Genomic DNA, 26,094 nt, shown 5'->3' with positions numbered 1-26,094 from the left:
CACTGTGCAGTACTGGAAAGCATCTACTAGGTTCCTACTTAACATTACTGTAAATGCCACACTGAGTTAGCTGTCTGCATGTACCTGCCTTCAGGAAATGACCCTGTATCCAGCTGCACAAGACATGACGATGTGGCAGCTATGCTAAGGGCTGCTTACAGGCTAGAGAAGTGGGCCTGTAAAAACCTCATGAAGTTCAACCAGGCCAAGTGCAAGGTCCTGCACCTGGGTCATGGCAATCCCAAGCACAAATACAGGCTGGGCGGGGAATGGATTGAGAGCAGCCCTGAGGAGAAGGACTTGGGAGTGATGGTAGATGAGAAGCTCAACGTGAGCCAGTAATGCGCCTTTGCGGCCTAGAAAGCCAACTGCATCCCAGGCTGCATCAAGAGGAGTGCGGTCAGCAGGTTGAGGGAGATGATTGTGCCCCTCTACTCTGCCCTGGTGAGACCCCACCTGAGGTACTGCATCTAACTCTGGAGCCCCCAACATAAGGACATGGACCAGTTGGAGAAAGTTCAGAGGCGGCCCACAAAGATGATAAAAGGGCTGGAGCACCTCTCATAATTATGAGGACAGGCTGAGAGTTGGGGCTGTTCAGCCTGGAGAAGAGGAGGCTCCAGGGAGACCTGATAGCAGCCTTCTAGTACCTCAAGGGGCTTACAGGAAAGATGGGGAGAGACTGGTCAGTAGCACCTGTTGTGATAGGATGAGGGGTAATGGTTTCAAAATAGAGGGAGGTAGATTTAGATTAGATATTAGGAAGAAATTTTTTACAATGAGGGTTGTAGAACACTGGGAACAGGTTGCCCAGAGAGGTGGTGGATGCCCCATCCCTGGAATCATTCAAGGCCAGGTTGGATGGGGCTCTGAGCAACCTGTTTTGGTTGAAGATGTCCCTGCTCCTTGCAGGGGGGTTGGACTACATGACCCTTGAGGATCCGTTCCAAACCTAACCATTCTATGATTCTGTGCTTTCTAGCTTCAGCTATAGGGTGCAAAGTGGCACCTGGTGCACACAAAAAGCAGAAATTCACAATATTTGGTTTACTCAGACTATGAAGACAGACAGGAAGTAGTGACAGACTGCAATGCAACTGACTTTTAAAATTACTTTTTGGCCCTGATCACTGCACTATGGACACCATTCAGCTCTTCTTCCAGAGTATGTCAGGCTTTCAGAATGGATTACTAATGTAACTTCTTTTCTATAGCCACCATCCTGCTGTTAGTGCCCCATCCTCTGTCAGAATAGGCTTTAATAATCGGGTTCTAAGTAAAATATATTTTTAAATTTTAAGAACAAAATTAAATAAGTCTTAATCTCAAACCAGATGATCTTACAGCTGAAAGATACTCCTGCCCATCAGCTCTGCCTTCTGTGTAATGTTTGTAAAGAATAAGCAGAAAAGCACTTTCAGCTCTCTAGTAAGCAAACCAGAGGATCTGAAATGACTGCTACAATGTTCCTTAGGGTGCTTGAACATCCTCTTAAAGAAACAGCAAAAGAATTCATTACTAGGATGTATGCCCAGTTATAGATCACGCAAATGTGTGGTCTGTCACACAAGACACAATATACCACCTTTATTTTGACCTGCCTTGCACCTGCTTACTATAGTGCAGCAGCCATAACTGAAAAGCAATCAGTAGACATCTAGCAGCTATGATACCTACCTCATCTTCTAATCAGGCAACGGAGACTCGAAGTCTGTGCTTTTTGCTGAAGCACACTATCAGCCTTTATTTAAAAAACAACAAAAAAAGCTATACTAAGTATGTCCAGGCTCTGCTAGAACCCACAGGACTGGTCCCCAAGCACTCAAACAGCTTTATCGGAGTGTACTGTTCCTCCCTCCCACTCCAGTCACCTTTATTTTCTTACAGAGAAGGGCTGGGCACACTGGAAGATGCATGGCCTTGTGCTCATACGCAGGCAGAATGCAACCACAATTTGTCCCCAGGAGTAAGGGCATCAAGAGGTGTCATGCAGCACTTCTGCACTACAGTACAGATGACAACACTCAGGCCATGCTTCCTCTGACTTCTGAACCTGCCAGTGAAACAGCAACAGCTGTGTAGAACTAATTACGTTTCTTAACCCCACTCCACCTCTCCACACTCCTCACTATCCACATTGAACTTCAGGCAGGAAATACTGCTTCAATCCAGCTGCAGTATGATTCATCCATTTACCAGCCTGTCTTTTTAGGTGAATTTGAGAGGATTTAATACTGAACTGTGACTAGTGTGCTAGTTAGTAGTCTATAACCAGCAGCACGTAGTCAAAGTTTTAGCTTTTTCTGTGAGCCAAACAGTATCTGCTCTTTTTTATTCTAACTAAATTGTGAAACTGGCAAACCGCTCTGAATTCTTGTCCATACTGAAATGGACTGAAAACTAAACAATCTGATAAGTATTTATGCAGCAAGGCAGCTATGACATCCAGAGGTGATGCCTGATTTTGGAATACTTTTATTGTTCTCATTACCACTTACTACTAAAATCAGGTATTTAAAACCAACCTGCTAGGCAACAGTAGATGCATCTCATGAAAAAGTTAAGTATTTATTTCTAACTGTTATATAGCTCCAGAGAACAAAAATTATTCCCTAGAGGAAACCAATTACATTTATTCAATAAACACTTCCTAAAAAGTACATAACTTAATTGCCAACAAGGAGGAGATCCTGGTTTCTTTTCCACTGCTCCCATGACCCCATGCCTTCGCAGAGCTAACGGCCTCCTTCATTCAGCAGAATGTTTCCAAGAGAGACTGCTGTCCTCCTTTTTTTCCAGTTGTGGCTGTCATTCTTCTTCATTTGGAAGAAATCCTTTTGCTCTGTCCAATTTGTCCAGAACCTCACTATAAAGACCAATCATCTGGAGAATATAAGCACCACAGTTGTCAATAAAGATGGATAAAGTTGTATCATTCAACCAGATATTACAACAAAGTGACACGGAACTGAAGCAAGGGAATAGGTGGGAGACTACCACCAGCTTCTAAACCTAAAATTTCAGACTGATGTAAAGATTTTGGCACAGATTAAATACAGTGGTTTAAGAAAAAACAAACAAACAAACAAAACAGGTTGCACTGGTTTAACTAAGTATGGTGGTTTTATTTATACTGAGAAAAAGCATAGTTTATAGCTGAGTCTTATATCAGTGAATAAACCTATTCACAGAATCACAGAATGGCTGAGGTTGGGAGTGATCTCAGTTCTTATTATCTTAATTGATGTACTTAAAATGATATAAAAGTTGCAACCAGTTCTTGATTGTCCAGCTCGTGCATAAGAGAATGCATGGTGACTGCATTCATCAGCCAGGCTGCACTGTGTGGCAATCAAGATAGGAGCACCAGCCAAAAACTCTAGAGAGAAGCTTACTTGTGACAGAGTAAGAAAAAGCATTTTTGCTTTTACAGAAGTACCAGCTCTGAAATTTCTCCCTCACAGAAACCGGCTAAGCTACACCTGAAAAGATGAGCTTTAATGACTTTATTTACATCAGCTTAGACCCTATTTATGAGACACTAGATTATACCAGAAAACAAGCTTGAAAGTATTCATACAACAGCTAATTTAAGTAAACTGGTACAGCACCTTGACTTTAATGAGAGCAGGCAAGGTACAAGGATTCTCTCATGGCCACAAACAGAAGTTTCTTTCCAACCAGCCATTTACATGATCCTTCCAGTAAAAGAGCTCTACATTACTCTTTCTATTGTCTATCAAAACGTTTCTGGCCTCACTTTGAAAAAATAATTTGGCATTAAGCTCTCCCAAAATATTTAGGTTTCTCCTGAAACTCTTTAAATATCTGTAGTGGTTTCTTCACCCATATCTGTATCTCAAATTCAGGCCAGACATCCAATCTTGCATCCTGAAATCCATCTGCTTACACTTACATGGCCTTCATAGCTTTTCTTCAGAGATCCTAAGTAATTGAGAAAACGCATTCCTAATCCACACCACTGCTCAGCTTCCTTGTATTTACCAACAGTATACTGAAATATTCCTGTATTCCAAGCTCTTGTCATCAACCAAAGGATCTCCATCTCTGGGTAAGCATCCTGGAGTAGCAAACAAGAAGCAACAGCTCATCAGAAAATAGACTCTTCACTTTAAACCAGAGAAGTCAAGAGAGCATTAGAATTTAGTTTAAGAGTGGGAAAACAGTTGTGGGCTTTTTTTTTTTCCTCCTAAACAAAGGGCAATTCCTTCAGAGACATACTGTACTTCACAGTTCATTTGCACTACTGTCAAACAGCTTGTTTCCAACATGTGTATGTCATGTTGCAATTGGCTATTGGTAGGTCAGAAAATACAATTCTGTGGGAATGATGCTAGAATAGAAGTATGCTGTCTATCTGCAGACAGGGTGAACTTGCTGCTGCTCTCCTTTCCAGTTTATCCAAGCAGTAGTAAATGGCAGGACATAGTTGCTCACTACAGATGAGAAGCAGTTCTTATGTCTTCAGAATTTCTCTATGCACTGTAGCAATGGCTTGCCAGAGTGAAAGTTGCACTTTTAACTGCAAAACAGAAGCCAGAGTACCCAACAATACTTTAAAGCTGGTGGGTAATTGATTCAGTTGGCGAAAGGAAGGACAAGCAATTATTTATTTGCCACACAAATCCTTACGCAGAGGCTGGCAGGACTTCTTTTCCCTCTTTCATAGATACTTCTCATCCTAAGTAAGAGGGTCCAGAGTAAATTTCTGAACTGCAGCATCCATTTCTGAATAGGAAGTATATATCATGAGTGCTGTACCAGCTTTCTAATTGATGTACACATGTGATGCCCCAATGTCCTTCTTCTAGCATGGTATCAATTAGTCCCTGCTGCCATGAGCAAAACTGCAAAAGAAGGCCTTCTAGTACTGTGAAATTTTGCTGTTATCAGTCCACATTAACATTTCATTTGTATCCCTCAACAAGAACACCATCAAAGTTATAGATGAGAACTTTGTTGAAAAGCAGCCATGAGTGTGGACATTCTTTTTTTGGGAAGTCAGGAACAGCATATTTTTATGTCACTTTTACAAAAGAAGAGACATTCAAATCTGACTGAAGAAACAGCTATGCAATGGAATGAAGCTATGAAACACAGTATTAGTTTCATTAATCCTTGTGTTGGTTTTGTTTAGTGAGGGTGGCTACAGTGGCAGCTTCCGCAAGAAGTTGCTAGAAGTTGTTCCCCTTTGTTCAGTGGACTCAGCCAGGCCTAGGGCGGACCCACTGCTGGCCAAGGCTGAGCCAATTGGTGACAGAATGTTTAATGATAATACCTCTGGGGTAATGTATTTAAGAAGGGGAGAGGAAGAGAGGAAAAAAAAAAAAAAAAAAAAGAAAAAAAAAGCAGCAGTGAAGAAGCAGAAGCAGGGGCAGAGAGGGGGAGGCGCGAGCCTTGTGGGCCTTGCAGCCCTCACCCTCTGGCCTCCCACCAGGTGGCCGACTGGGCCCAACTCAGCCCAGCCCGGCTGCAAGAAGTGGAGAGGAGATGAGATGTGAAGAGAACCCAAGAGGCATCTGTCTGAGACTGATTGTGAAGAATTTCTTGTGAGAGGAATGGCTGCAGATGCCAAGGTCAGTGAAGAAGGAGGGGGAGCAGTAATGCTGCTCCTGGCAGAGATTCCCCTGCAGCCCGTGGAGGCTCACGAAGGAGCAGAGATCCACTTGCAGCCCATGGAGGACCCCACACTGGGGCAGGCAGATGCCTGAAGGAGGCTGTTGCTGGTGGAGGGCCTGCACTGGGGCAGTCAGTTCCTGAGGGACTGGACCCCATGGAAAAATGACCCATGCTGGAGCAGTTTCACAAAGGACTGCAGCCCGTGGGAGGGACCCCATGCTGGAGCAGGGGAGGAATGTGAGGAGTTCTTCCCTTGAGGACAAAGGAGCAGCGAAAAGCGACATGTGATGAACCGTAACCCCCATTCCCTCTTCCCCAATGTGCCACTCGGGGCAGGGGGGCAGGGGCAGGGAGGGAGGCAGGAGGAGAAAAGAAGTTAAGCCTGGGAAGAGCGAGGGGTGGGGGAAGTTGTTTTGTTCTCTCTCTCATTATCCTACTTTGGTTTTATTAATAATAACAAATTGTTTTCCCCAAATCAAGTCTGTTTTGCCCATAACGGTAACTTCAAGAATCTCTCACTGTCCTTACATCAAACCTTGAGCCTCTTTGTTATATTATCTCTCAGCATTATTTGGAGAGTGGGGGGAGTGAGTGACTGCGTAGCTTGGTCCCGAGTGGGGCTAAATTATGACAGTTCTGAACAAGAATACTCCTTAACTGATTTTTGCCTATGAAATTTAAGTAGAAATGTCTACTTAGTACAACTGCCTTCACTGTACAGCATTATGCTTCAGGCCTGAAAGGAGCAGCAGCAACGCTTACTGAAAGGAAGATTTTACTCTCCATATACCTGTCCTCACAGAAACAAGGCACGTGGTGCCACAAATACTGACAGCACAGGAATCTAGTTCTAGGTTATTTGGAAAAAATAGTAACGTAGTAAGTTCGCAAATAGATTTAACAAAACAAAGCTGAGAAAAAAGCAAGACTGGTACCCAGATTTTAGCTGACTGTAAACTGATCTGGAAAAGTAATGGGCATTTAAAAAACTTTTCAGTCTAAGAATGTAGAAGGCAAGAAAGGGAAAGATGGATGTTCTAGCTCAAGATGTTTCTAAAATAGGCACTGAAAATTTGGCCTTAAATGTCTCAAAACCCCGTACAAAATCCAGGGAAATTCATAATTCAGTCATAAATAATCCAGAAGCATTTCTTTTGAGGTAATTTCATTGTGTCTTTTACTGAAGAAGTCTTAGCTGCTCCACATATAACACTACATAATGTTCAGTCTACTAATTATTCTCAGTCTGATGAGAATTTTTTTTTAAGTGTGCTCAAGATCATTTCCTGATCTCGTTCTCCTGTTTAACTTACTGTGCTGCTGATTACACTCAGAGCATCTTCAAAGTAGTCCCACACCTCCTGCACTACACAGGCATCCAAGTCTGTTAATCCAGTCGGCAAAGAAAGATTAATCAAACTATGTAAGCATTTGCTGAGAATTGAAACAGAGCAAAAGAGGAAACATTAACTACCATGTGCACAAACAGCTACTTTTAGTAGTATCAGTACACTAACTTATGTCTCTATGACTGTCAGACAGACATTCCACCTTGGTGTTTACTACACTCACATTCTTACAGCAGAAACAGATTTTTCTAGTATCAGATCTCATTCATACAAACTATGCAAAAAGAGAGCCAAGAGTAGCAAGTACTTATTTTCATTGCTAAGCTCTAAAGTAACGCCAAATGAAAGATACAGTATTTTCTAGGGTGCTGCATATGACAGTGAAGAAAAAGTACCTTTTCTAACTTCACCAACAAGAAATAAGTAGATAGCATCCTCAGAAAATCAGTAACAAATACACGGTTTCTGAAAACAGTCAATCTTTCTCAGTGTTAAGTGAGAAAGGCAATATTAACAGTTGCCTTTGCCCAGTGGTTGCTGCAAGGAACTTGGAAAGGAGGAAAAAAAAAATCTTTTATGGGATACAAGTGAGAGAAGGACACATACTAGGTTGTTTTTCAGATTCCATAAGGTACAGCTGTTAAGAGAGACAGTTACTCACAAAATAAATCACATATGTACTATGGCATCATACCACTAACTTACAACTCATGGCTTTCTTCTCTGCCATTAATATCTCTTAACTTCATTGTCTTTGAAATACTTAGCTAACTACTGCAGGGTAACATTTGAAATTAACACCTTCCTCACAAGAAACAGCCAGAGACCCCTTCTGGATCCAAATTTTCATTTTCCTTCCTCAATAGATTCATTTTTTGGAAATACAACTGTTTCAGAAAATACGTGAAGTAAACAAACTGCAGTTAACACATCTATTAGACAGTCATACTTGAGAGGTACATTGGTTGGCCAGCAAGTGGTGGAATCTTTCACATAAGCTAAAATCCACTTTTTTTTTTTTTCAAATTGCAGGCTTTATTCCCTGTCAGCATTTCCAGTTACAGGCTTGTGGCAAAACTACATGAAAACACTAACCTAAATTTCACAGCATCAATGGCATCCTGCTTTCTGTGAAGGTTTAGTGCACTCTTGAGAGCTTTCTTACACAGTATAGGATATTGAGCTGGAGATTCCATTGCTAATGCTTAAAAGCAAAAGAAAACAGAGAAGAAGAAGAAATAAATTACTGGAGCCAGACTTTAATTTCATTGGTCACTAAAATAAACTACAGCATGTTGCCATATCCCTTGTGATAAACAACTGAAAAGAGATTTGCTTAATGCCTGGGCTGGTCACAAACTAGTGCTTCTCTACTACTTTCTTATTGTGCACATCATCAATGAGGACTACAGGGCAGAAGCACAGAATGTTCCATGACTTATAAGTACTCTTTCTGCTGATTACTTCTGGTGCAGTAATCCAGAAATACTGGGGCGGTGGGGGTGGTGGTGGTACAGCGGGGTAAGTAAAGACTATTGTTTTGTTTGCGTCCTTGAAAATGAAAATCTGGACGGAAAAACTAGGCAAGGGTGGGATGTCAGTATGGTGTTTCAAAGTCCAGGTCTCCCTCAAGACTCCCTCATGACACAAGAGATAAGTAGCTGTTTATGCAATCCTACAGAACCCTCTCCAAAGATTTGCCATGGTAGTTCTAAATTTTACTTACCTTCCTCGGATCCTACTCTAGATTCTCAAGGAGGCATCACTAGAACTTTGTGATTAAAGTATGGTACAGTATACAGAAATGTTATTTACAAATTAACTACACTAAGTTGAAACTGCCTATTTATGCAAAGTCCACATTCTAAAACTTCTGTATTGGAGTATAAATTAGGTAGGGTCATTCTCTAGCCTTTGTCAGTTTGGAGCTTGTAGAAGTTTATCTGAATAATCTTTTCCAGACTCCCAACCTATACACATGTCTCAGGGTCTAGAAATGGAAGGATGTAACAAATTTCTGGTTCATCATCCACGGTATTTCAAAATACAGATCTCCTTATGTTGCTGAGATCCTAAGCATTTTTGCTTCTGGACAAAATATATATGGTCAGATCCATTTTCTGCATACTGCACAATACATGATAATCCTGGTCACTCCAAATGAACAGGAAAGAGCAACAAAAGCTGGGGTTTATGACTCGAAGAGCTATTAAAGTACAAATGCAGACCTTACATGCAATTATTTCTAGTGTCTTGACCTCTATTCGTGGTTGCTCCCATACTGACTCCATAAGGTTGTGGAGTGTTGGATCATTCAGTTTGGATCTTGCTTCAAATTCATAGAGCAGCAACAATGTGTCTGTTGGGTCTTTAACAAAATCTCCTACAGAAGAGACAGAATTGCCTGTATGCAATAATTCATTTTCTTAAAGCCACATGGTGTACCATAAGGTACAAATTTTGCTTCCAACAGGCAGGAAAACCATTAAGGTACTCCAATTTAACAGCAGAGCAAGTGGAACTCTGAAGAAGTCTTGGACAGAAACCTCAGATGTCCAAACCACAACTCCACCAACCACCATGCATCCCCCCTAAAAAAAAATAAATAAATAAATAAAATCTGGATTGTCTGTAATTGGTTACATTCATGCAGCCCTCCTAGGCAAGGTAATAGATACTTGGCAAGCCATTTTCATAGACAGGTAAAAGAGATAACAGAAGGCCACCATCAGAAGGTCAGCTTAGGAAGAAGTTATCATCAGCTTCAAGTTTTCCTTCGTCCCCTTTCTGGTAGAAAAGCCCTCAGCATGTCCTTAAACACAGAGGAAGGGTAGGAGCATAACAGAACTGCCTGGAAGGTGTAAACCTGATACAAATGCCACACAGCCCTTTACTGAACTATCACAAAGACTTTTGGTTTTACTTCTAAACAAAATTCTCAGCTTCCTCCAGGGCAACAGACTTGTCCAGACATTGGCCACGGTCTAGTAAAGAAACGAAGGAAGCTCCAGGTTACCATTCCAGAAACCTCTGGAGGAGAAACTCCAATATGTCCCTGTCCTGAGATAATCACCCCTTGGGATTTTAAGGATGGAAAATTTAAAGGGAAGAAGTCTTCCTGAGTTATCATGCCTACAGTGCAAAAGGGCAAAGAGAATCCCAAATCCAGGCCATATAATGAACCTTTTATTACAAAATTTTAAGGGGAAAAAAACCCAGCAAGTAAATTTCTTGACAAAAGTTAAATACTAATGCATCTTACAATGGAAACTCCAATGTCCCAGACCTATAACGGAAAAGAAACCAGATCACAGACCAGACAAGGAATGCCTAATGGAATTTTTCTACCAATATACTATCAAAAATGTGAAGCATGCTTCCTCTAGGCTAACAGTAATTCAGCATCTCAGCTGTCAGCTAATAGCACACCAGTCTCCAGTAATATCCGATCTAAATTGACAGGGCATAGTCAGGGGACAGACAATTCGTTTTGGCTCTTCAAAGTACGGCAGCAGGACTTTCTGTATCCTGAAATGCCTCATATGTGAAGAGGTTAGTAAAATTACTAAAATCACGGAAGGGCGACTCCACTCTAGAGCAAGAATCTTGGAGTTTCCTAACATTTAAGACAGAACATTCACCCCAACTTCATTCTGAAAGACTGTTCCACATTTCACAGCACCTATACATTAAGAAACCTGCAATTACATATGAAAAACCAGTAGTTGGCTTTGCCAATTCTTTTTTCATACTGCTGTATATCTGCTTCAACACTCTTCAGCTGAGACAGCAATTCCATATGCCCTATATTTTTCATGAATACAGTGACTAAGTCTAAGAGTTACATGTGCTAAGCAGATATACTTTATAGCTTACCTGTCAATTTCAGAACTTTCCAGATCTCCTTGCATGCCTGAAGATGTTGAAGAGCCTGAGTCAAAAACTCCATCTATTTTACAAAATTTAAGAAGTTATTTTTGTCATAGAACTTTTTTATCTAACTATAAAATAAATTAAGAATCAGCCTAATTAGTACATCATCTACATCAGTTACTAGGTTTTGGGATTCTTTTCTCTTTTTCAAAGACCTCCACATCTGAGAAAGCCTCTTCACAGCAAACATTCCATTGGTCCAGAAAGAACCACATGGGTTCCTAAGGGACATCATTTATTTTAGCTCCCAAGTATAAAATTAGTGCTATGGAGACTGACAAACCACTAAATCCCACAAAATAAACTGCTGTGCGTTGCTCTCCACAACTTTCTACAACAATCACTGTACACCAGACTTCCTTCTGTTCTGGTTTTGTTTAGTAAGGAGGGGCCTAAGGTGGTAGCTTCTGCAGGAAACTGCTAGAAGTCGCTCCCCTTTGTTCAGTGGACTCGGCCGGGCCTAGGGCGGACCCGCTGCTGGCCAAGGCTGAGCCAATTGGTAGCAGAATGTTCCCTCATAACACCTCTGCGATAACGTGTTTAAGAAGGGGAAAACAGGAAAAAAAAAAGGGGGAGAAGATGTGAAGCAGCTGAGCAGGGGCAGAGAGGGGGAGGTGTGAGCCTTGTGGGCCTTGCAGGCCTCACCCTCTGGCCTTCCACCGGGCGGCTGACTGGGCCCAACTCAGCCCAGCCCAGCTGCAAGAAATGGAGAGGCATCTGCCAGCCTGTTGTGAAGAATTTCTTGTGAGAGGAACGGCTGCAGACACTAAGGTCAGTGAAGAAGAAGGGGAAGGAGTAATGTGGCCATGGTGAAGACCATGGTGGAGCAGGTTGTCCCCCTGCAGCCCGTGGAGGACCCCACGCCGAAGCAGGTGGATGCCTGAAGGAGGCTGTGGCCCGTGGAGGGCCCACGCTGGGGCAGCCGTTCTGAAGGGACTGCACCCGTGGAAGAGATGACCCACGCCGGAGCAGTTTCACAACGGACTGTGGCCCGTGGGAGGGACCCCACGATGGAGCAGAAAAGGAATGCGAGTTCTTCCCCCGACGATACGCAGCGGCGTAAAACAACGCATGATGAACTGACCGCGACCCCCATTCCCTCTTCCCCCCTGTGCTGCTCGGGGGGTGGGGAGAAGGCAGTAGAGATAATGTTAAGTCCAGGAAGAAGGAGGGGTGGGGGGAGGTTATCTTGTTCCCTATCTCATTCTCCTGCTAGTTTTAGAAATAAATGAGTGTTTTTCCCCAAGTCGAGTCTGTTTTGCCCATGACGGTAACTTTAAGGATTTCTCCCCATCCTTATCTCAAACCTCGAGCCGTTTTTTCTTATATCATCTCCTCCTATTCTCTCAGAAGGTGGAGGGAGCGAGAGAGAGACTGCGTAGTCTGGTCCTGATCGGGGCTGAACTACAACACATTCATAACCACTTTCCTTAATCTTACCACAGTAAGTACAACACTCACAAAAAAAGGATGTATGCAGAAAAACAAACAAACAAAATATATGTGAGCTTTATCACAACCATACTGGTAACTACTTTCAGCAACGTCCTAAAGATGCAGTAACTATCTGCCTGACCAACCAATGTTTAGCAGCAGACTCCTTACACAATATATAAGGTAGACTGAAATTCCTCTAAGAGAAGGTACTGCCATGACCTTTTGCTGATATAAATCCGTTAAAATCCTCTGAAGCCAACAGAAGAGGGAAAATGTGGGCCCTCTCCAGAAGGGAACACACAAGAGATTTGCCAATGCAAACCTCATGAAGTTCAGCAAGGCACATGGGTCATGGCAATCCCAAGCACAAATACAGGCTGCGCAGAGAATGGATTGAGAGCAACCCTCAGGAGGACTTGAGGGTACTGGTGGATAAGAAGCTCAACATGAGCTCGCAATGTGCGCTTGCAGCCTAGACAGCCAACGGCATCCTGGGCTGCATCAACATAAATGTGACCAGCAGGCTGAGGAAGGCGATTGTGCCTCTCTGCTCTGGTGAGACCCCACTCAGAGTAGTGTGTTCAGCTCTGGAGCCCCCAATATAAGAACATGGACCTGTTGGAGTGAGTCCAAAAGAAGGTCATAAAGAGGATCAGAGGGCTGGAGCACCTCTCCTATGAAGACAGGCTGAGAGAGCTGGTGCTGCTCAGCCTGGAGAAGAGAAGGCTCCAGGGAGACCTTACCACAGCCTTTCAATAATTAAAGTAGGCTTATAAGAAAGATAAGGACAAACTTTTCAGGTGTTGTGACAGGACAAAGGGTAATAGTTTTAAAATAGAAGGAAGTAGATTCAGACTTCATATACGGAAGAAATTTTTTTACAATGAGGGTGTTAGTACACTGGCACAGGTTGCCCAGAGAGGTGGTGGATGCCCCATCCCTGGAAACATTCAAGGCCAGGTTGGACGGGGCTCTGAGCAACCTGATCTGGTTGAAGATGTCCCTGCTTCTTGCAGGGGGGTTGGACTAGATGACCTTTAAAGGTCCCTTCCAACCCAAACTATTCTATAATTCTATGAAGTAATCTACAGAAATCCAAGATTTACAGTTGTCTGGAAAGCACTAGGTGCATTAATTCTAATTAACTACGAAAGGTTCCCATTCTTACATTCTCAGTATTCTGTTCTGAGTGAAACAACTAAGACTTCAAAATCAAAAGAAAAAAACGCTACACTGATACACACAAAATCAGCTAACAGAACAATGCCCTACCTGTTTAGAAGGTGTTACTTGTTGCCTCCCCATTTCCAGATCAACTGCAGTTGCCATTAACAGGCATGTCTTCTGAGCAATTAGAACAGCTTTGTCAGAAGGACAAAACTGGGACAACTGACATGAAAAAAAGGAAAAAATGAGAATTCTGCCCATGTAAAGCAGCATGCTCCTGAACAGATGATTGTTGAGTTTCCTCTATGATACTTTTAGTAATCAGTCATGAACACTATATATTAATATTCCAATTTTATTTGTACAATTACACAAGAAGGCTATTTAAATATAAAGTGTAAAGCAGTGTTGGAGTCTCCTCTTTACAAACACATACAAAACTGACAGTGTTCATAGAAGTTCTGTATGGAGATTAGGACTCAAGTACTTAACATGTTTGTATTAATGATACAGTTTCCAATCATCAGAATCAATTTATTTCAGAAAGCTGTCATTGAAGTCTGTTTCTTATGACATTTTTAAGCAACTGAATGTAAAGTATGACAACAATGCTTACATTTGGTATTACAAGTCCTTCTAACAGAAGTGCTCCATCTTCACAGCATACAAGCATGTCTCCAGGGAGACATCCCATACACAGATGTAACTTCTAACAGAACTAGACAGATGACAATATTCCTCAGAGATACTATTAGCAATAGTACGTACCTTGAAAGACAGCAGGAAAAAATCCCTCATCTTTTCAGGGCAGCCCCTGAACTGTACAGCTAAGTTCCAAGCTAACCAAGACATAAAAAATGGAGACTAGAATAAAAATCTTCAACATTACAGGTATGCCCATCTAACCTCTAGTAACAGGCAGTTCACATTCTACAATTCAATTTCTCAATCAAAATATCATCAACAGCTCATTTAACACCACCAAAAAATATCATTGTTATTTGTTAAAATAGCTTATTCATGCTTCCAAATTTTGTCCTAATAATTTCACCACAACCATGTACCCATTCTACCACATACTCTATCCACAAAACCATGAACTGGAAGAAGCATTTTCATATGTTAGTAAACACAACTAGTATCTGAATAAAAGTGTTGAACAATATTCCCAAGACAAATTAAAGAAAGGAAAAAAGCCCACAACATTTTGAAACATTCTCCATTTTACCCCAGCAGGGTCAAATACATGGCAATTAAACACATAGTTCTGATTAGCAAACGGATGAGGCATCTAAAGACAATAAAATGAATTATGTGAGAATCTGATCCAATTAAATTTTTAGATTCTACAGTGACTTTACACATTCTAACTTTCATGTTAATTTATTCCCTATGACATGATTTGTAGTCTATGAATTGTTTATTCTGTGAGAATGCTGCCTTGGCAAAGTCATAGTCACCACAGATTCCATTCACCTTGTGTTACTATTTCTTACCTCTGCTGCTTCCCTCTCTCCTTTGCTCCTCTTTATTGGAGCATAGCTACATTGAGAGGATGTGTGCAAAAGCACATGGCAGATGTTTTCTGTCATTGATTTCAACTATTTTCTCTCCTGTATGCCCTGGCAGAAGCAAGAATCTCAAAAAAAAAAAAAATGCTTCAACCTGTTACCCTACCCTTATATTTTTATTTACAGACAGCAAAAGCACTGACTCCTTTACCAAAACAGTGTAACAAAAGAGTACTAAATGACGATCCAGGGAAACACTACAGATAGTGCTTAGGACAGCTCCATGGGAGCTGCATTTCCCACTAGGAAACACTTTATCTATGATAATGTTTGCTGTTTAGATTTAATATACTGTAGCTCAAGGCAAACTCCAGGACTGTTGATTTAAGGGACTAATGAAGACAGTCTATCTCGGTGGCAGAGTGTTCTGGTTTTATTTAGTGACAGGGGGCTATGGTGGCAGCTTCTGTAGGAAACTGCTAGAAGTTTCCCCTTTGTTCAGTGGACTCAGCTGGGCCTAGGGTGGACCCGCTGCTAGCCAAGGCCGAGTCAATTGGTAGCAGAATGTCCCCTGATAACGCCTCTGCAATAACGTATTTAAGAAGGGGAAAACAGAAAAAAAAAAAAAAAAAAAAGGAAGAGATTATATGAAGAAGCAGAGCAGGGTGAGAGAGGGGCAGGCACGAGCCTTGTGGGCCTTGCAGCCTCCCGGGCGGCCGACTGGGCCTGACTCAGCCCAGCCTGGCTGCAAGAAGTGGAGAGGAGATGAGATGTGAAGAGATCCTGAGAGGTGTCTGCCAGCCTGTTGTGAAGAATTTCTTGTGAGAGGAACGGCTGCAGATGCCAAGGTCAGCGAAGAAGGAGGGGGAGCAGCAATGCTGCTCTGGGCAGAAATTCCCCTGCAGCCCGTGGTGCAGCCCATGGTGGAGCAGGCTGTCCCCCTGCAGCCCATGGAAGCCCACGCAGGAGCAGAGTTCCCCCTGCAGCCCATGGAGGACCCCACACTGGGGTAGGCATATGCCTGAAGGAGGCTGTGGCTGGTAGAGGACCTGCACTGGGGCAGTCAGTTCCTGAGGGACTGGACCCCATGGAAAAATGACCCACACTGGAGCAGTTTCACCAAAGACTGCAGCCCGTGGGAGGGACCCCATGCTGGAGCAGGGGAGGAATGTGAATTCTTCCCCCAACAACAAAGCAGCAGCATAAAACGATGTGTGATGGACTGACCAAAACTCCCATTCCCTGTCCCCCCGTGCTGCTCAGGGAGGGGAGGAGGTAGAGATAATGTTAAGTCCAGGAAGAGGGAGGGGTGGGGGGAGGTTATCTTGTTCTCTGTCTCATTATCCTGCTTTGGTTTTTAGTAATAAATGAATAGTTTTCCCCAAGTCGAGTCTGTTTTGCCAGTAACGGTAACTTTAAGGATTTTCTCCCTGTCCTTATCTCAAACTTCGAGACTTTTTCCTTATATTATCTCTCCCTATTCCCTCGGAGGGTGGGGGGAGTGAGAGACTGCACAGTCCAGTCCCAATTGGGGCTGAACTACGACACAGAGGTCAGCGCATCCTGCACCAATCACACTATCACACTCATCTGAACTTCCTAATTATTTTGCCTATACAAGAATACGCACACCTAGGATCAGCAGTAAGGTTTTTTTTATTGCTCTTAGCAGCCTTTTTTTTCAGACATTGAGGAAAATCATTATTTTTTCTATTTGCCTGATCTTACATTTCACTTCTGTAACATAGTTTTGGTAGTGAAGGGCTAACCAAGAGAAAAATGGTGAACTCTGAATAGGTGTATCATGGACACACAGAACAATTCCAGTGGTGAAGGGAACAACATATCAGCTATCCCATCAGTCAAACATACCTTGGGTATGTATTTGTCTTGATAACTGACTAAAAACATAATCTATATCAGACAGTTTCAGAAGACAGAAAATGCAGCAGGAGAACTTTAAGACTAGTTAAGTTAGTGACTGCCAAAGGTGACAAGTTTTATAAACCTACTACATCTTTAAACACTTCTTTCTTCCTTAAGGTCTGGCTAAGTGGAGGTGGAGGGGATTCAGTTTAAGTTTTGAGAGTGCAACCTACCAACTTTTCTAAACCAGTGAGCTTCAAGGATCCTCATGTCGCCTGTAAATTTCTCTTCTGTGAAAGACTCAGCAAGTCTCTTGTGAGCTGCAGAAAATGTGTTGTTCAATATGTAAGTAACACTTTCTGAATAGAATAAAAACATTTCCAAGTCAATAGCTACACTGCAAAACAGAGGTTTCCAAAATTCCTATATAATTCCTGATGAATTCTCACAACTTAAATCTCATATGCTTGACAAGAGAGACTTATAAGAACATCAAAAGGTGCCTCAAACAGCATTTTAGAGAAGATACGTAAGGCTGCCAAGAAGTACTGCCTCTTCAAAGTTTACTGACACTGAAGTCTGATGCAGGAGTTTCACTTAATTTCACAAAACGTTTCAGTTGCAAGCCTGCAAGCTTTCCATAGCAAGAACCTGTAACACTGAGATCCAGCTTCACAACACTGTTGAATCTCCAGTTTTAATTTTCACTGATTTCAGCATGAAGTTGGGAACCTAGACTGAAATAAGGAGTCTAAATATTTTGTTGGTATGGAAGTAATAATACAATAAAATGTTCACAGATTGAAGAACTACAGAAAATGTAAATAAAACAAAAGCATACCCAAGGTCAAGTAAGTCAGCATTGAGTTGTTACCTTCATCTCTAGAAGGGAGGAAAAATTAAGTTTAGAAAATGTTTGATTAACTTTCTTACACATTATTTATGTTGGAATACAACATCTCTGTAATTACGGATATAATCATTCTTCCCCTGACAAACATGTCAGGCATTGGAAACTTGTAATATTTGAAGATACAAAAAGATTACTGAAGGCCTGCAGCAGTGAAGGTCATTGTAGAAGTACAGCAGGAGATTTTCTCAGTTTTTGAGGCTGCAGGTTAAACTTCAAACCCACTGACACTACATTGTTTTCTTGACAGTCAAAATCCAGCAGCACTAAGTCAACACACCATTTGCAAATCCTAGTGTCAAAGTTAGAGGCTGCTTAGCTCACACTCCCCATCAAAAATACCTGACAGTCTTACACATTAATAGAAGAGGAAGGTAAAGAGTAAATATTTAAAGGAACAGTTATACAAGTAGAAAAGATATCCCAGTGTGGTCTCATTAGGCCAAGCTGGGAAGTCCTCTGGGTGGACGTTTTACTAGCATAAAAACTAATCTTTTTATTAGTCTGCAAGAAAATAAGCCCAGTAAGAAAATATTATACCATTTGTAGAACATATCCATTGTAAGAAAATGGTTTTGCAAATGGACATACCTTTTCTCTTCATTTTCTGCCATGACCTTTGACAACGTAAGACGAACCAAACATCTAAATATGAGAAAAACAAGCAATGAAGAAACAAGAATTTTTTTCCAATAGTGCACTTAGTCCTAATTTTCCAGAAATTATCCCACTTTTCTTCCTTATGCTATCAGCCTGCAGAACTCTCAGAAGAATTCAAAGTGTCAAACTGAGAATAAAACTATACTATTTCCCACTCTACTGCCTTATTTTATACATCACTCTGATAAATCATGTAATAGTAAGAAAATAAATGTATTTTAACAAAGACTTTAAGCAAATATTGTAATAAATACATCTATCTCACAATATTTGTTTTTAAAAACATGATGGAATACTTCAATAAGAAGGTAACACTTCACCAGAGGATACAAATGAACTGGTATTTTCATCAAATATATTGTTGCAATCTCATTAGAGTCGTGTTGGACATCTGTTCAAACCACAATGTAATCATAAAATCGAGAGCAACTAGTACTACTTGCTTGGGAGAGATCTGGAACATCTATAGATATTAAGAGTTCAGGCTTGAGGTACATCTGCAGCACCAAAAAGACTGCTAACTAATCTTTTATCTACTCTGTTTTTCACCTTCCTCAATATAATAAATCCTTTTTGAAAAAGAAACCAGAAAAATGTATCTTTTCTTGTAAATATATTGAATTCTCACTTTAAAGCTGCAAATAATTGCTGGCAGTCTTGTAAATGTTGAGACAAATACTCCAAAGCTTTGATAGCTACAACTCGCTGGTCATTCTGAAAATAAATTAAAACGTGTTTTGTATAAACTGCACTACCTCAGTTATCATAAAAAAAAAAAAACCAAACCCAAAGCAACAGCATATTCCAAAAGTCTGTGCAGTCTACTAGTCTACTAGCAGGAAAAAGAATAAAGAGCTCTGCACAGAAAAGCATCAGAGTTAAGAGAAAACTATAAGGAGAAATCATATGATTCCGTGCACAAGAAGTCTATCGCTAGAAGAGGATCAGTACAGGCTGGCAAGGCATTCATGCCTTACAGTGCCATGAACAAAGCCCTAAAAGGCAACCAAAAGTCTCTTCTAATTTTGCCAATGTAATCAGCCAGTTCAGGCATCACTCAAATCACCAACCAAAGAGGCAAATAGGAGGGACAAGTGACTTTTCAGTCTTTAATCATTTATTTATGCGTATTTGGAAAACAGGTTCCCCCTAGCACACGAAAGATAAAATTTCAGAGGCAGAAAATGATGTAACCTTTTGCTAAGGAGAATTTTACAGAAATATACCATGTCTCTTACAGATACCAACATTTATAATTCAGAATCCTTTATTTTTCTGAAGAAACACAGAATCATAGAATAGTTTGGGTTGGAAGGGACCTTTAAAGGCCATCTAGTCCAACCCCCCCGCAAGGAGCAGGGACATCTTCAACCAGATCAGGTTGCTCAGAGCCTCATCCAACCTGCCCTTGAATGTTTCCAGGGATGGGGCATCCACCACCTCTCTGGGCAACCTGTTTCAGTGTTCCACCACTCATATTGTAAAATTTTTTTTCCTAATGTCCAATCTGAATCTGCCTCCCTCTATTTTAAAACAGTTACCCCTCGTCCTATCACAACAAGCCCTACTGAAGTTTCTCCCTGTCTTTCCTGTAGGCCCCCTTTAGGTACTAGAAGAGCACCATAAGGTCTCCCCAGAGCCTTCTCTTCTCCAGGGTACATTTTAAAATATAATTTATTTATATGTGAAATCAATTGCTACTTTGCATTACACAACATGTTTGATTGAGACCCTGGTCATGGAAGCATGAAATACTTAGAAATACTTAGAAATACTAAAAGCAGGACAGGTTACACAGGTTACAGCTGTCGTACTTATATTGATAAAGCAAAGCAAAGACGTTATCTGCTCTACCTCTAAAGCAATTTGGGCAGCTAAACTCAGGAGATTAGTGCCTGTATTTTCATCCACTCTCAGCTTATCTTCATGTTGAGATGTCTCTTCTGCTAGCTTCCCCATTTCAATAACTGCTTCCACAGCTGAAATATACATAGGGAATTTTTTTTTTTAATAGAAGCAATTGGAAGGTAGAAAGTTCTGCTGTTTCAATGAGGCTTTAGAAATGACCTATGAAATGCTGTATTTTTTTTTTCAATATGAAAAATCAAACCAAGAAAACATGACCATACCAGCACTTCTCCACAATTATGCATTTATTCCTAGAGAGGTGCCAAAAGGCTTTCCAAGCTACTAAACTACGGAAACAAAGATGCCATAAAAATGAAACTATCTCACATCCTTAATTTTGCTCTGCTAAATAACTGTTTGTCACTGAAGACAGAAGACTTTGTCTAATACACTGTTTGGGCACAATTCCAAGCTCCCACATCTTGGCTTATGCTAAGGGTGCTGTTGCTTTTATTTTCACACCGTGCTGTGGTTCCCACTCTATAGTATGCAATCAAATTATGCTGTCATCAAAAAGACTTATAGAGAACAATTACTTGACACAGAACTCATCGGAAAATAAGCTTTGCATGTTACTCTGTATTCTAAGTAAATATAGAGCATATTTCCCAATTTTCATTACTTGAGCTAAGATTCTTATTGAAATATGAAATGGCAGAACTCATTATAAAGAAGAGTATACAGAGACATGTCATTCTGTAAGTCATCTCAGTAATTAATGTATTTTCTGGTAACTTCAAGGTCCTTGTAGTGGACCCTTTATCTTTCAAGTTCTACCTTTATCAGTATCTTTCTCCATCACTGCAATCTTATAGACACTGAATTTAGTAAAGATGCTGTTTGGATCACACCTCTCTGCTTCTTTAACTGCCTCTTTAGCCTATTCAGAGAAGATATTAAAGGAAATCAGTACAATTACATCTTTAAATCAGTAATATAATATGCAATAGAAGAGAGCTAAAAAGATACACAAACTGTTATTGTTACATTGTTGATATTTATATAATTACTCAGCAAAGTTTGGTTTGGCAACATCTTTGCTGGAAAGAAAAGTGTTGAGAGCAGAAGATGGCACCAAAAACTGACAATGACCAGACTGAGGAAAAGGCAGTTCCTCAATATAAGAGCTACACAACCAGAAAGCAAGTGAAGCCCTGAGAATGCTGAAAAATTAAACTCCCTTCTGCTACTCCGAACTGTGGAGTTTAACGCCCCCAAACCAGAAGGCCTAGAGAGGTAAAGCAGGTGCACTTCTCTGCAGAGGTGAGGGCTAACACACTGCTGTGGGAAGTTCTAGTGAGACACATCAAATGTTTTTCCTGCCACAGCTCATCTGTCTTGAAGAGAGCTGGACCTCTAATCTGAGAAGAAACCTGATATACTGAGGCACGGTCACACAACTTCAGGCTGTTTCTCCTATACAGAATGACAGGTGATACAAGAGGCCCCCATAGCAGCTAAGATGATGAACATCTCTCTGTCAGATGATGCAAGACAGGCAAAGACAGTTCCTCCTCTCAAAGCAGAAGAGGTAGAGTAACAAAGATATAAAATAAGTCCCAATGACATAGCTACAAAAATAAAAACAATGCAAATAAATATGTATACATATATACTATATATACCTTGTCAATTTGTTTCAGATGAAGATAGCAAGAAGCCATGTTCCTCTGCAATTTAGCTAAGTTCTGATCTATCTGCCCAGGTGTGTAGAAGCTGACAGAATATTTGTACCAGTGAAGAGCTTCAGAATAACTTTTTGCCTAGGAAATTAAAACAAAAACAAAACAAACAAAAAAAACCAAAATAAACACATCCTTATTTAAGTGACTAAACTGCCGATGTCTTCCCAAATTAAAAAAAAAGTCATAAGAAATGAAAGATTTAGATAATCAAGTATATTCTCGTGGCTTTACCTATTTCTACTTCTCCCTTATTCTTACAGCCACTGTCAAAGACAGGACACTGGACTAGATGGATCATTTGTCTGACCCATAAAGGACATTCTTATGACTAAATACAAAACAGAAATATTATTTTTAAAAACCTCTCTCTACATGACACAAAGCAACTGAAACTAAGACAAAAAAGTGTTTACCCCATTTAGACTGTGAACCCTGATGATATCAAGCTGAAGATGGTACTCCCAAATATAGTTCCAATTTGGATAGATAATTTATTTTAAAATGAGGAGGAAGGAAGCTGTGTCATTAGCAAAATTACTTCTTGACTACACAGATGAGAGCACTAAAATGGAACGTATGGCTTTCTTATATATTCAAGGAACGAGCATATGACAAATACAAGGGTAGAACATGAGCTATCTTCTCAAAATACTGAAAGAATGAGAAGGTATCTGGTTTTGAAAAACAGAACTTTCATATACTCACACTACAAACATATATGAACCAAGAGACAATGTAAGCATCCAAACCTAATTTATATAGGCTAAAAAGAAAATCAATGTACAAATGATAACAGTTCGTGCTCCTTAAAGCAACAACTGACCATCAGATGGTAGGAACTGTAAAGTTAAGAGTTCAATGTAAAGAATACTTTCAGGTTTTTGTACTCTTCCCAGGACAGAAACAGAATGATGGGCTGCACGGGTTCCCTGGCTGATCAACTCTGGCCATAATTGTTCTCAGTACAAACCTTGAGATGAGGCTACCTGAAACGTGGTATTGTAATGGAAAACAGCACCCAGCTGGATAAAAATAAAACTAGTGTCAGCTGGAACAGGGATGTTAGTAACAGCTTGCACTCTAACCAAAAATAGACATACCAAAGAGGTCAGGAAAAGCAGATCTTCATTTTCACTGATACAAATAACAACAATACTGTTTGGTCCCAAACCTCATAATGTTTGGCAGCTCTGTCCCACAGGATGATGTGCAGCTGGTTCAAGGCTTCAGGCAACAGCTGTTTCCCAATATAATGATCTGAAAAGACACTGCAAGTAATCACTTTACAAGAACTTTAAGAAGCACACCGAGAAACACTTAAGAACTATCTGAGAAAGACTGTCCCATAGCCTACAACAAACAACACTGACATAGCAATAGTTTCAGCCATGACCTAGTGTTTCATATCCTGCTTCTGAAAGTCTCCAAACCAACCAAATAACAAAAAACAGTGGGTAAGACAATACATATTTTCATGCTTGAACAATATAAATGTGGCTCCTGCATGTAGCTTGATGCGACGTCAAATACTGATTTCCAGCAGACCTGACAGTAAAAAAAATATTAGTGCTACAGGTGCAACAGACCTGAAAAAGAAACTGTTACTTTACTGCTCAAACAAGGATACGCAACCTGTTTTAATACTGACAAACAAAACCACATTGGGCTGGATGGACAAAGTATTGACATTACACAGAGTATTAGTATTACACAGAACTTCTAATAAATGTTTCTAATCTCACATGTATCAGTCACACACAGTCTACACTAAGAAGAAGGAATTGTTCTAGCAGGTGAATTTAACCTGAGCTGTACCATTACTGCCATTCAACATTGAGAGTTGAATGTTGCCATGTCATTCAAGTTGAGAGACGCCATGCAAAAAAAAACCAAAAAAACAAAAAAAAAATAAGGAAAAACAGACAAATAGAAATAAAGATGAGAATAAGCACAATAGTGACAATCAGTATTCAAGACTTTAGTCAAATAAATCCAGCTTTCAGTAAACAGCAGCAAAAGATGGATACAGACCTATAATAATTTCTTCAACCTTCTGCTTAGCAAGCAGCTCCCTCTTATTCTGCAACAGGAACTCAAGATGAAGCAGGGCAATCTTTCCAAGATCAGGTGAAGATTCAAATCGTTCAGGCACAGATTTCAGAAAATCAAAACCAACTGATTCCCTATTCACACAGACACATTTTTAAGAGGCTGCACAAGAAGAGCTGTTAATTTCCCATTCTAAAGAATAACATATTCACACATTTCTCATTAATATTGTTGGCATACAATCACACTGAAAAAGTGAGTCAAGGTATGAATTCACTGTAGTTCATCTATTCAGTAGTAACTTCCTATTAACACATGCTTGTTTCACAAGTATTCACAAGGGAGTTTACTCCTCACAATGAAAGAGTAAGAATTTACTGCAAAATAGAAGCATATACATAGGTAATCATGATGGAGTATTCAACAGTGTGAAATTTAATGCTTCAATTTACTTTGCAGTAACTTATTCATCTGCACACTGTTTTTCACAGGAATGTTTCTAGGAATACAAACTCTTTAATTCTGAAAGTTGGTTAGTCAATATGGAAGGAAGATTTCAGTCAGAGAATTCCAGACTCATATTATTCCAGATTATATATTAAAATTACATTGGAAGAATCTTAATCCTTCCAAAGTAAGGCTACAGCATTGCAAATTGCCACTCAAGATTATTTCACACCTTGTTCTACTGCTACCATAATCTGTATCACCTTGCTACAAAAAAAGACAGGCTCCCTGTCAAAACTGTTCAAGACTGAGTTTTTCTTTAAAATAAAGTGTCATTGTATAGCAGATGTTCTTTGCTTATAAAAGACGACCTACAAAGCCCAATACTGTGTTCACCCCACTTAGTGACGCTTTCATACCTTCCATGCTCCAGCAGCAGTTTGGCAGTACTCAGACAAAAGTCTAAAGATATCTCATGGTGCAAGAATTCGGCAACAGCTAGATGGAACACAAAGCAGTTGAGATTATTTAATCAATTTAGACACTTAACTGCTCAATTTACCATTTACCTCTTACAGCTTCTTTGAAAAACAAAACAAAACAAAAATCAACCCCAAGATAATAGTTCTAAAACAAAAGGAAGAACAAACCATGTCTATTGTGCTTTGACTTTCCTTTCGCTGTAGAGTTAACGTAGTACTACAGAAAGGTGACAGACTGATAGTACAGGAATTGCAGCCCTCTATCTATGCTGTTCCTGTTTAAAGAGACATTAGTAGCACAAACTTTTGCCTCAAGCTGCTTTCCATCAAAATATCTCATCCTTACCCAGCAGGAATCACTTAAGACTGAGGTCAGCTGAGCTCAAGCTGTGTGGTGGTATCATACTGCAACTGGAACTACTTGTGTCTAATGCCTTTAGCATCATCTGTTGAATTGACTGGTGCTCATAAGAAGGTATCAGTTTTAGACCACTCAGATAAAGTTTAAAAATTGCCAGACTCTGCTGGATGGCTAATAACAAGACTTACACAGTTACAGTTTGGATGAGATCAGAGAAGGAACACATAGGTACATGACTGTAACAGCAGCTAAATGAGGCACCTGTGTACAAGTGCACAATACAATATTTCCATCAAATACCTAAAACTTAGCAGGAACCTGAACTCTCAAAAGAAAGAGAAGTTGCAGCGCATAGACACAACACTTTTCTGTCAGTCATACAAGACAATGCAGATGTCTACTCATTAATAAACTTGCTTGAAAAACTGACTTAAGTCTTAGTGCTACTAAATATAAGCAGAGTGTGTTTTGATAGGCAATACTATGGCTTCACAATTCAAACTACTGAATAGAAGCCAACTATTGCAATGGTAAGTTTTGAATAACTATCGACTTGAAAGCTGGCTGAAATTCCCTAGGAACAATCTGAAGTGGAGTTTCCATTCCTGCTAGTCTGGCAGCATTCAAACCATTCAGGTCTCTGCAAGAAATTCCTCATCTCGTCCCACATGTATTTCTCGGAGCATTCA

General features: G+C 40.4%; 1 protein-coding gene across 1 annotated transcript in view; it reads right to left on the bottom strand.

The window, feature by feature from the left end:
• Nucleotides 1-2,586: 2,586 nt before the first annotated feature.
• The window catches only part of TEX11 (testis expressed 11), a 37,519-nt gene continuing 14,011 nt past the window's right edge, over nucleotides 2,587-26,094 (bottom strand). Inside the window, exons 12-29 of the mRNA XM_086756564.1 lie at nucleotides 24,982-25,060; nucleotides 24,098-24,249; nucleotides 23,238-23,323; nucleotides 22,007-22,144; nucleotides 21,159-21,261; nucleotides 20,328-20,452; nucleotides 19,102-19,187; nucleotides 18,405-18,458; nucleotides 17,745-17,785; nucleotides 17,137-17,223; nucleotides 14,295-14,365; nucleotides 13,632-13,748; nucleotides 10,866-10,938; nucleotides 9,223-9,372; nucleotides 8,085-8,193; nucleotides 6,954-7,074; nucleotides 3,917-4,081; nucleotides 2,587-2,883 (exon numbers count right to left, since the gene is read on the bottom strand). Coding sequence (XP_086612690.1) covers nucleotides 2,809-2,883; nucleotides 3,917-4,081; nucleotides 6,954-7,074; nucleotides 8,085-8,193; nucleotides 9,223-9,372; nucleotides 10,866-10,938; nucleotides 13,632-13,748; nucleotides 14,295-14,365; nucleotides 17,137-17,223; nucleotides 17,745-17,785; nucleotides 18,405-18,458; nucleotides 19,102-19,187; nucleotides 20,328-20,452; nucleotides 21,159-21,261; nucleotides 22,007-22,144; nucleotides 23,238-23,323; nucleotides 24,098-24,249; nucleotides 24,982-25,060 — 1,832 coding nt within the window. The 3' untranslated portion in view covers nucleotides 2,587-2,808. The remainder of the gene's footprint in view (nucleotides 2,884-3,916; nucleotides 4,082-6,953; nucleotides 7,075-8,084; nucleotides 8,194-9,222; nucleotides 9,373-10,865; nucleotides 10,939-13,631; nucleotides 13,749-14,294; nucleotides 14,366-17,136; nucleotides 17,224-17,744; nucleotides 17,786-18,404; nucleotides 18,459-19,101; nucleotides 19,188-20,327; nucleotides 20,453-21,158; nucleotides 21,262-22,006; nucleotides 22,145-23,237; nucleotides 23,324-24,097; nucleotides 24,250-24,981; nucleotides 25,061-26,094) is intronic.

Source organism: Chlamydotis macqueenii, chromosome 11 (assembly GCF_036417535.1).
Source record: "Chlamydotis macqueenii isolate bChlMac1 chromosome 11, bChlMac1.mat, whole genome shotgun sequence".
Classification (NCBI taxonomy): Eukaryota; Metazoa; Chordata; class Aves; order Otidiformes; family Otididae; genus Chlamydotis; species Chlamydotis macqueenii.
This window is presented reverse-complemented; position numbering and strand designations above follow the sequence as displayed.